Raw genomic sequence first — 10,498 nt, 5'->3', positions numbered from 1 at the left:
CGGAGTTACGTATAAACTAAACAAGCTATAGCTTAGGGCCAAACTCTCTTGGCCCCCCCCAAAAAAATAAAGAAAAAAACCTGGATGTACATTTCCAAAATATAGGATAAAAAACAAATAAAATAAAACCTACATACAACAACAGTGTTTTGTGTTGTGTAGGCTCCTATGATGTAAGTAATGGGCCCCTCCTGCTAGCCTGCTCCCTAAAATATCACTGGTTTGCTCGTTTCTATATATAGGGTGCCTACTAGGTCCATAAATTACCATATAGCATATATTCAACACAAAAAAACAGTGACAATTTGATGTTGACAAAGGACAGCTGGACATATAAAGGGCCCCATTACCTTCAGTAGCTTAGGACCTCATCAAACCTAAATCCGACCCTGATTTTTCAAATATAGCTTTATAACAAAACCAAATACATTTACATATATAGAGATTTCTCTGAATCTCATGACTCCCCCCAACCCCGTCCCCCTCAGTGGGTCCTGATGTCAATGTTTTCAACTGTGTATTATATCATAGTCTATGTTTTATATCTATCCATATTATCCATCGTATTTTTATTTTTTTACAAGTGCAATTAAAATCCTGCCAATGTTTTCATCTGCTTACCGTGCTCTGGGCTGAAAGCTCTAAATAGTAAAAGTGTAACAGCATCATCATTATTTTCTGCATCCTTACCTTTAAAAAGAAACGCCACATCTTTATCACTGTTTTCAAAAACTGCATCAACTCCAGATGTTAAAAATGGCCAGAATGTGGAAATTAAACTAAAGTCAAGCTGTGCATAACGGGGGTGCTTTCTCCAGAAATACCTGTAAGAAACATATACATTTATTTTATATAATGTGCCTGGGGACACTCTATTTTTGTACTTGTACCATCTAGACAGCATGATGATGGTGGCAACTTTTCTCCAGTAAGTGAGGAGAAGGGCTTAAAGAGAGGAAAGGAAAAGGAAAGGGGTTTGTGTGTGTGGCAGAAGAACCCAGTTGCCAGGGAGTAAGTCCCATTGAAATTACTTCTGAGTAGACATGTATAAGATTGCATTGTTAGGCTGCACTCCTAACAACACTAATCTGGGAGTGAGCCACATTGACTTACTTCTGAGAGACATGGTTAGGATTGAACTATGAGTCATGTTCCTGCATTGCAGGGGGTTGGACGAGATGACCCTTCCAACTCAACAAATCTACGTAATTAATGGGCCAAGTTCATTATGGCTGCCCTAAGCCCCATTAATTTCTATGGGACTTGGGCACAGCTTACTTTGTTGGATGGTAGGGGGGCTTAAAGATTACTGTCTTACTTGTCTTTAAAAAACAACATTTCTCCCCGAAAGTTAGCGACAGCATCAAACGTCAAATGAGGATCGCAGGCAGTTGGTATTGCAGGTTGGGTTGGCCTGGCAGGTACTCTTGGTATGTCGTCTTCCACTGGGTCCTCCTCAGGTGGGTTAGTTGTTGATCCTTAAAAATATTGAATAGTCTGAAATTAGTAGAGCACAGCCTTCTTTTTCTGAATATAAGAATACTCAAACAATTGCACGAAGAACACTTCCTTAATTATATGTTGACATTAATTTACACAGAGCATGCGTAAACAAAGTTTTTAACTAGCAGGACCAAGAAGAATGTATTTCTTTGTAACATATCATTAAAGAGTGGCTTTTACAAAGACTAACATAAACATCTGTCAACTTTCATTTCCCAAAAGTTATTAGAGATTACACTATTTTAGATTCTCTCTCTCTCTCTCTCGTATATGAAATTGTAAGGATGCTGTCACATTGCAGTTCACTTAGCCACAGACAGGTGGCACCGAGAACTACAGCATGTCGAGCAGCTGGGACAGTAGATGGGCAGGCAGCCCAGCCAAAGAGAGAAGGGGAGGAGAGTTCTAGAAGATGGACCAGCAGGCTCAGGCAAGGTAAGAAGGAGGGGACCAGAGGATGGAGACACAAGCAGGTGGGTCTTCCATACAAACCACAAGGTTATGGTGGTGGAATTGGTGAGGTGTAAAGAGTGGGAAAAGGGATATATGGGGTTCACACATGAAGTGAACAGGGCACAGCCCTGTGTTGTGTGTGTGATGCTTGCATATAGTCATATAATTGTTTTCTGTTAGGAAACAGGTAAAGATGCACCTTTTCTAGCAGGTTGAGTGAAGGGAACTGTGATTCGTAATTTATGAATAGTTTGAGGAAGATGCTTTTACTAGTTGTACTGAAATAAAGGCTTGAAGTTTTTGTGTGTGTTTTTTTAGGTTATTACGTTGTCAATCATCCTGTGGCCTTTCGAAGGAGGTATTACAAATTCCTGAATTAGTTAATAAACTAAACATAAATTACCATAGAGGAACTGAATGCCTTTGATATCGTCCTGGGAGAGAACTTCTTGAGTGAGCTGGGGGTAGCTATACACTGGGAACATCACGGCTTGGGGGTCCTGGGAATGGTAGAGCCCAAGCGAGTGGCCAAATTCATGAGCCGCAACAAAAAACAGGTTGTTTCCTGAAAGGCAGAAGAGAAATGTATCACGTCATGAATTTGCATCTCCAAGGTTTAACATAAGGAAAGTCCTGCTGCAACAGGCCAAAGGCCCATCATAGCCCAGTAGCCAATCAGGTTCCTATGGGAAGCATGCAAGCAGGATCTGATAGCAACAACACCTACTGCAGTAATCAACACTCCTCTGTAGATTAAAATGTTAAAATAATAAACATGGCTGCTTTTTTAAAAAAACAACAACAACCCTCTAAAAGTTAACATCTGTCTAAGCAAACTCTGTCTCACAGTGTTACTCAGAAGGCATCTTATAACAACTGAGAGCTCTCAGGGAAATACAGATTTGAATATTGTCCACCATAGTAACTTCACATTTCTGCAAGCAGATGGCAAAAGTAAGATGTGATAAAAATCCCCCGTCCCTATGCAAACCACAGAGTTATCTATAAGCACACTATATAGAGCATAGAGGCAGACTGATTGCCTGCCTTCTGGACCTTGTTTGGTGCACATAGATTTGAAAATAAGACAGTGGATTCTCTCTCCTTTATGAACTTAAAGGTAAAGGGACCCCTGACCATTAGGTGCAGTCATGGATGACTCTGGGGTTGCAGCGCTCATCTCCCTTTATCGGCCAAGGGAGCTGGCGTACAGCTTCTGGGACATGTGGCCAGCATGATTAAGCCACTTCTGGAGAACCAGAGCAGCGCATGTAAATGCCGCTTACCTTCCCGCCGGAGCGGTACCTATTTATCTACTTGCACTTTGACATGCTTTCGAACTGCTAGGTTGGCAGGAGCAGGGACCGAGCAACGGGAGCTCACCCCGTTGCAGGGATTCGAACCACTAACCTTCTGATCGGCAAGTCCTAGGCTCTATGGTTTAACCCACAGCGCCACCTGCTTACTTAGGAGCAAATGAACATGTCTGAGTCAGCCGACACCACGTAATTCCCCCTCTAGAAGTATATGCATACTTTTGTGTTTGCAACTGGAGATAGGGATATCACACTAGATCTCCAATACAACATGGCAAATCTGTGTGGTTTTGTTTGTTTTCCATTCTTTAAAATTACCTTCCAAGCCGTTGGTCCACTTTTCATCCTCGTCAAAATGAGCATCTCCTCCAATACCTCTACTGGGAGCATAGGCGTGGGCAACAGTCCCGCCAGGACCATCAAAGGGATTGAAATCGCCATGCTCTAAGTACACAAGAAGAAACAGTTGGTTGCCCATTTGCAGGCCATAGTTGCTGAGCTGCACTTACAGATACTACTCAGCAGTTGTGCCTTCATCCCAGAGTTTCCAATTGCAACACCATCAACACACTGATAACACCTAGCCCTGCTTTTCCCCCTTCCTTCATAAAATGCTGCAGAAGCTTCACAAAACATGAAGCAAGTTTTTACAAAACAAGAATGTGTGAAATATGCTGTAACTATTTCTAGCGTGCTAGTGAACATGTCAAAGAAGGTTATTTATGTACCGTATGTCACTACTGCGGCCCGTGTTTTGTTAGCCCAAAAATGGAAAACAAGCAAGGTCCCAGCTAAAGAAGAATGGCAACTTAAACTGATGGAATATGCGCAGCTTGCGGAACTAACGTATAGAATAAGAGAATAAGAAGAACATACGTTTAAAGAAGATTGGAAAATGTTTATTGAATATATTGTGGGTGGGGGAATTGTGGCAGCATTAAGGTAAATTCAATACTGTAAATAGGTTTTAATGGATGTAATAATGGAATACTGAATGATTTAGTTTATATAAAATATGCAGGGATTTATGCTATTTAAAATGAACCACGGAAAGAGAAGAAGGGAAGTCATTGATATTTTAAGGTTGTTTAAATGAATACTCTAAATTGTAAAACAGAAAATTTAATAATTATACATAAAAAAACCGACATGTAACCCATGAAACCAGATATCGCATAACACTAATGCATCATGGGGCACCAGGCATATCCAGTTTTTCCTACCTTCTCCCTGCCCCCCCCCCGGCGCTGCAAAAACAAGGTGTTGTACTTGGTGTCCAGTTGCTAGAAAAGCTACACTGGAAGATTCTTCAGTTTGGGCATCACAAGTTGTTCAGAAGTACTGTTAGCAATTGGTTTAGGAGGAAGGGCCGTAGCTCAGCAATAGAGCAGCGGGTTTGCATGCAGAAGCTCCCAGAATCGATCTGTGACAGGGCTGGGGAAAACTATTTCCTGAAACCCTGGAGTGCCAGTTAGTGTAGACAGCACTGAGCTAGATGGACCAATGGTCAGACTCAGTATACGGCAGCTTCCTTTCTAAACGGCCTCAGCCCAGTATACCTGAAGGAGCGTCTCCATCCCCATCGTTCTACCCAGACACTGAGGTCCAGCGCCAAGGGCCTTCTGGCGGTTCCTTCACTGCGAGAAATGAAGCTACAGGGAACCAGGCAGAGGGGCTTCTCGGTAGTGGCACCCGCCCTGTGGAACGCCCTCCCATCAGATGTCAAGGAAATAAACAACTACCTGACTTTTAGAAGACATCTGAAGGCAGCCCTGTTCAGGGAAGTTTTAAATGTTTGATGTTTGATCATGTTTTTAATATTCTCTTGGGAGTCACCCAGATTGGCAGGGTATAAATTATTATTATTATTATTATTATTATTATTATTGATGTCATATGCGTCCAGCGTTTCTAGGTTGCCTTAATATATTTAATGGTTCAACCTGTTCCCCCCCTTTTTTACCTCTTTCAGCAAAAGAGATCATAATATCTGCATCGCCGGCTGAAACGCGTTTGAATGTCAAGGGTGTAACCCGGCTCCACACTTTAAACGCTTTCGCAATCTCTTCATACACATCGCTTGAGTCCATATCTGGCGTATGGTTCACGATCCTTCAAAAAAGAAGGCAGCACAAATCAAAACAGAAGCGGGCTATCAGGCTGTGGTTAATCACTATAAAATGTGTGGATTTCACCCTTAAGACCTGGTGCTGAAAGATTACCTGTAGGTCAGGTCTTTCTTCTCCCATTTGGGTTGTCCCGGAAAGAAGCCAAAATCCCCAACATCTGGGTTCCCACACCTGGGTTTCTGAATCGCCTCCAGTGTATTAGAATCCAGGTTGCCCGTCACCTGGAGCCCCATGAATTTTTGCATTTCTTTGATTTTTTTAACCAAAGGGCTGTTGGCTTTCTGTCTAAAAACTGGTTGCCCATCTGATGTGAAGTTGTAATATTTTTCCAAGTACTTCTGATAAAGAAAGAGAAACGCGGACATTTATTTATTTTTAATTAACAAATGTATAGTCTGCTTGATAGCATAAAGCCACTGGTGTGGTGTACAAGATACACAGAATGAAACACAGAAACAATAAAAACCATTTCAAGAAATGCTAGGAACAAACAGCTTCTGCAGATATAAAATTAAAGTTCCATACATGATGCCGGGCAACTTTCTAATTTTGGCTGCTAATTGATTGATGTGCACATTATTCAAAACTGCATACTAAGATGTGTATACCGTCAAACCTTGGCTCCCGAACACCTCTGTTTTGGAACGTTTCGGCTCTCAAATGCCAAAAACCCAGAAGTAACTGCTCTGGTTTTCGAACGATTTTTGGAAGCTGAACGGCTTCCGGGAGTTTTCTTCTTTTTTCTCCATTGCCAACCACCCTTTGATCCTTGGTTATCAAACGTTTCGGAAGTCAAATGGTCTTCCGGAATGGATTACGTTCGACAACCAAGGCTTGACTGTACCGTAGTATGTGAAATTCACACTGGAATGTTAAATTTTGATGATTTTTTTTTAAAAAGTGTCATCAATTGTTGCAAAAATGTGCAGAAGGGCAATTTAAGACTGGAAAAAAATGAAAGAAAGAAATGCACTGAGAGAAATCTGAAACTGACATATTTCTCCACTGTTAGGTTTTACATGCTATTTTCTTCCTGGTTCAACCACATAGATTGTTAAAACAGCCTTCGAAGTATCTACATGCATATATATCTGTTCCAAGCTCACCACCACTTAAGCCACCTGCCATTGCCTGACTTTACTGCAAGTGTGGTCAATTTCATTTTTGCAACATAGCGATTCTATGCAGTGAGATCAGGTAAAATTCTCAGTTCTAGTATACCTAAAAAGAAATCACGAATGCAGAAAATCCCTTAAAATTCTGCAGTCTAGATTCTAAAGTATCTTATGCTGGTCTGCGACCATAATAAAGTTTGTTGTTGATTGTAAAGTAAATACATAACGCTAAACAATAAACGATGAAGTTTTACTTAGAGTAGACATTAAAATTAATGGGGCCATGTTCATTAATTTCAGTGGGTTTGTTCTTAATAAAATTTTGTTAAAAACCACCCTAATTCCAACAGAGCACACAATGCATAGGATTCTGGGGAGACTCATTTGTCTCCAAATAATGCAGACCAAACCAATAAGCTGCAGAACCAGAAATGATTTCTATCTAGTGCTTTTTTTCCTTAAAAAAATGTTTAGGGGTACTCTCATTTTGACTCAAGAAAATCACCATTTTATAGTTCAAATCAGGGAAAATAAATACGGTAAATGGACAAAAGTACAAAGATTCACAAAATGTTTAGGGGTATGCGTATCTCCACGTCCCGCCAGAAAAAAGCACTGTTTCTACCCATCACGTAACCACCATTACCTGAACGAACCGCAAGTTTTCTTCTTCTCTTCCTTGTGGACGGACTGGCGCTGCATTTGCCACGGCCAGGCACAGCAACATAAAGCAGATGGTTTTCATTCTGGATCCAGTTGCTCCTTTACGCACGCTTCCGTTTCCAAAGCTCAGTCTTTGCTCCTGTTTACTATCCGTCCCTGCTTATATAGCACTTTTGGGGCTTCATAAAATAAGCTGTGTTCTGACTCAGTTAAGAATATTACCCAATCAGCAGGAGGAGAGGGCATGGAAAAAGAGAGAGTTATGTTTTGGCCTGGAGATAGTTGCTTCACTCTTCACCTTGGCAGATGTTGCAATCTTAAATAATTTTGTTTTAGGAAATGGTTGCCTACGTTTGTCCGTCAATTAGCCGCAAGGATGCTGACAGCATGCTCCAGGGTGACGAATCTGTCCTCGTTTTTCATCCGAGACTCGATTAATTTTATTTCATGGGGCACAGACAAGGTGGCTCTTGTTAATAATCCAGAAACAGGCCCACAAATTTATTTGATTCTATTCATTTTGGACGAATTCCTAGCTTGAAACGACTGGCTATTTTAAAATGATCAGATGAATCCAGACTGCTGGAACAAATGCATTTCCAGCTCAAAAGGACTGTCAAAATAACACCAAAATATCGAGTGAATTCATAAATGAGAGAGAGAAAATAGTGTTATATGTTTGCTGCATGATTACTGTGCCTGTGAATGGGGCATAGTGCTTCTGCCTTAAAGTGTTTTGAAAAAAGAATGGTGAGATTTTCTCCAGGCCAATCCTGTACCTGTTTACACAGAGGCAAGTCTCACTGGGTTCAGTTTGTGTTTATTCCCAAATAAGTGTGAATAGGACTACTACTCTGATTACTGATTTAGTTCACCTAAACAAGAAGTGGGGAATCTCAGGGGGGTTGCATGTGGCCCTCCAAGCTTTGCTATATGGCCCTTGGAAGTCTCTCCAGGCCACCCCCCTCATGGGCCTTGCTTTGCCTTGAGTGGTTTTGCCTGGCCAGGATTTGTTCCTGGACGGAGGATTGAGAGGGTTCTGTCAGTGTGTGATGAAATTAGTCCACTGAGCAAAGAGGAAATCTGCTTTCATTGCCCTGTCCCCTTGGCCTACCTGCCCACAAGGGCTTTGGAAGGTGGCCCTCAGAATGGGGGGGGGGAGTTTTTTTTACCCATTCTCTAAACCAGGGGTCAGGAAACTTTTTCACCAGGGGGCTGGTCCACTGTCCCTCAGACCCCCTTTTTTGGGGGGGGACGGAGAACGAATTCCTATGCCCCATAAATAACCCAGAGATGCATTTTAAATAAAAGGACACATCCTACTCATGTAAAAACACGCTGATTTCCGGGCCGTCCGTGGGCCGGATTTAGAAGGCGATTGGGCCGGATCCGGCCCCCAGACCTTAGTTTGCCTACCCATGCTCTAAATCAGTGTTTTTCAACCTTTTTTGGGCAAAGGCACACTTGTTTCATGAAAAAAACCACGAGGCACACCACCATTAGAAAATGTTAAAAAATTTAACTCTGTGCCTATATTGACTATATATAAAGTAATTCTCTTGAATAGGAATCAAATAAACACAAAGAAAGTATTTTATAATTACTTTATTATGAAATAGTAAGTAAACAGAAATATGAAAAAATATAAAATACTTTATTCAGTGTGCAACCTGGGCCTGTTTGGCTGAACACAAAGCTGATATTCTGGCTGGAATTGAAGAAAGACACACACATAGCTCTTCGTCAACAGCTCTCAGTCTCTCTCTGTATTTAGTTTTTATAGCAATCATGCTTGAAAAGCTCATCTCACACAGATATGTAGTGGAAAATGAGGGTAATGTCAAAATAGCTTTGTTTGCCAGAAGGGGGAACTCCTTGGCAGTATCCAACCAAAAACTGTCCAAAGGTAGATCAGCAAATCTTAGCTTGAAACCACGATTTCGTCTCAGTTCAGTTAGCTCCTCCTGCTCCTGTAAAGTCATGTCCTTTCCACCAACTGATGCTGAGCTATAAGGGTCCCTAACCCAGTCAAGGCATTCAGTGGAGACTGAAGAGAAATAAAATGACAACTTCTCCGGTCCTCCTGGTGACTCGAGTCGTGACGTCTTCTTCTCTCCGCTGCTGCGCACACTGTGCTCGGGCGGGAAGTAAGTCGGAAGATGATGTCCTACTGTGATAGGTCCAGGCTGGAGTCTGGACCAATCACAACCCGGACATCAGAAAAGTGGAGGGTGTCCCCCTGAGGAGCGCCAATCGGCGCCCCTGCTGGGCGAGGGTGGGGTCAAAAACACCACCCCCCCATACCCAGGACACAGTCCGGCGCCCGCCTAGCGGGCGAAAATTTAAAATTATTATTTTTTAATCTTTTGAATTTTTCAATTTTTCCCACGGCACACCAGGCAACATCTCGCGGCACACTAGTGTGCCGCGGAACAGTGGTTGAAAAACACTGCTCTAAATGACCCTTTCAACCATCAGAGTAGAATTGGGGCAAATGCTCTACAGATTTGTGTGTCAGATGTGGAGGTGGGGAGAGCTTTCCTCCCATGATAAGCTGCAGACAGTTAGGGAGCAAAGACAGTTAATTCCAAATGGACCTCAGTGGGGGCAAGAGGATAAAATCTCCCTCGGTCACGCAACAGTCCAACTTTACTACCCTCCTCCAACTGGCTATTTATTTTTTTAAAAATAATCAACGATGCAGAGGCAAAGCACTTGAGTGAGAGCAGACTGAGAGATTGCTGGAATAGGCAGTGTGTGTGTTTTTGTGTATGTGAGAGAAAGTTGTGTGTGTGACAGAGAGAATGAGAGAGAGATGAGAGGCAGGAAGATTGTTTCTTACTCTCTGAGGAATCTTCTGACTGAAGTGGGAATGTCTGCTTATATTTATTTATATCCTGCTTTTTTTGCAAAGGAGCTCAAGCACACACTCCCCGCCCCCCCCTCTGTTTTGTCCGGTGAGGCAGGTTAGGCTGAGATAAGTTTTTAGGGAAGTTTCTAATGTTTGATGTTTTATTGTGTTTTTAATATTCTGTTGGGAGCCACCCAGAGTGGCCGGGGAAACCCACCCAGAAAGGCGAGGTATAAATAATAAATTATCATTACAGTGGTACCTCGGGTTATATACGCTTCAGATTACAGATGCTTCAGGTTACAGACTCTTCTAACCCAGAAATAGTACCTCAGGTTAAGAACTTTGCTTCAGGATGAGAACAGAAATTGCGCAGCAGCGGGAGTAGGAGGCCCCATTAGCTAAAGTGGTACCTCAGGTTAAGAACGGTTTCAGGTTAAGAACGAACCTCCGGAATGAATTAAGTTC

The 10,498-nt window shown here is 42.2% G+C and overlaps 1 protein-coding gene across 1 annotated transcript in view; it reads right to left on the bottom strand.

The window, feature by feature from the left end:
• Positions 1–7,381, bottom strand: part of LOC309369190 (stromelysin-1-like) — a 13,296-nt gene extending 5,915 nt beyond the window's left edge. Inside the window, exons 1-7 of the mRNA XM_081909953.1 lie at positions 7,163–7,381; positions 5,495–5,739; positions 5,236–5,384; positions 3,591–3,716; positions 2,360–2,521; positions 1,319–1,478; positions 691–824 (exon numbers count right to left, since the gene is read on the bottom strand). Of these exons, the coding sequence (XP_081766079.1) occupies positions 691–824; positions 1,319–1,478; positions 2,360–2,521; positions 3,591–3,716; positions 5,236–5,384; positions 5,495–5,739; positions 7,163–7,261 (1,075 nt within the window). The 5' untranslated portion in view covers positions 7,262–7,381. The remainder of the gene's footprint in view (positions 1–690; positions 825–1,318; positions 1,479–2,359; positions 2,522–3,590; positions 3,717–5,235; positions 5,385–5,494; positions 5,740–7,162) is intronic.
• Positions 7,382–10,498: the final 3,117 nt, after the last annotated feature.

This window comes from Podarcis melisellensis (genome assembly GCF_964234715.1).
Source record: "Podarcis melisellensis genome assembly, chromosome: 4".
Taxonomy (NCBI): domain Eukaryota; kingdom Metazoa; phylum Chordata; class Lepidosauria; order Squamata; family Lacertidae; genus Podarcis; species Podarcis melisellensis.
This window is presented reverse-complemented; position numbering and strand designations above follow the sequence as displayed.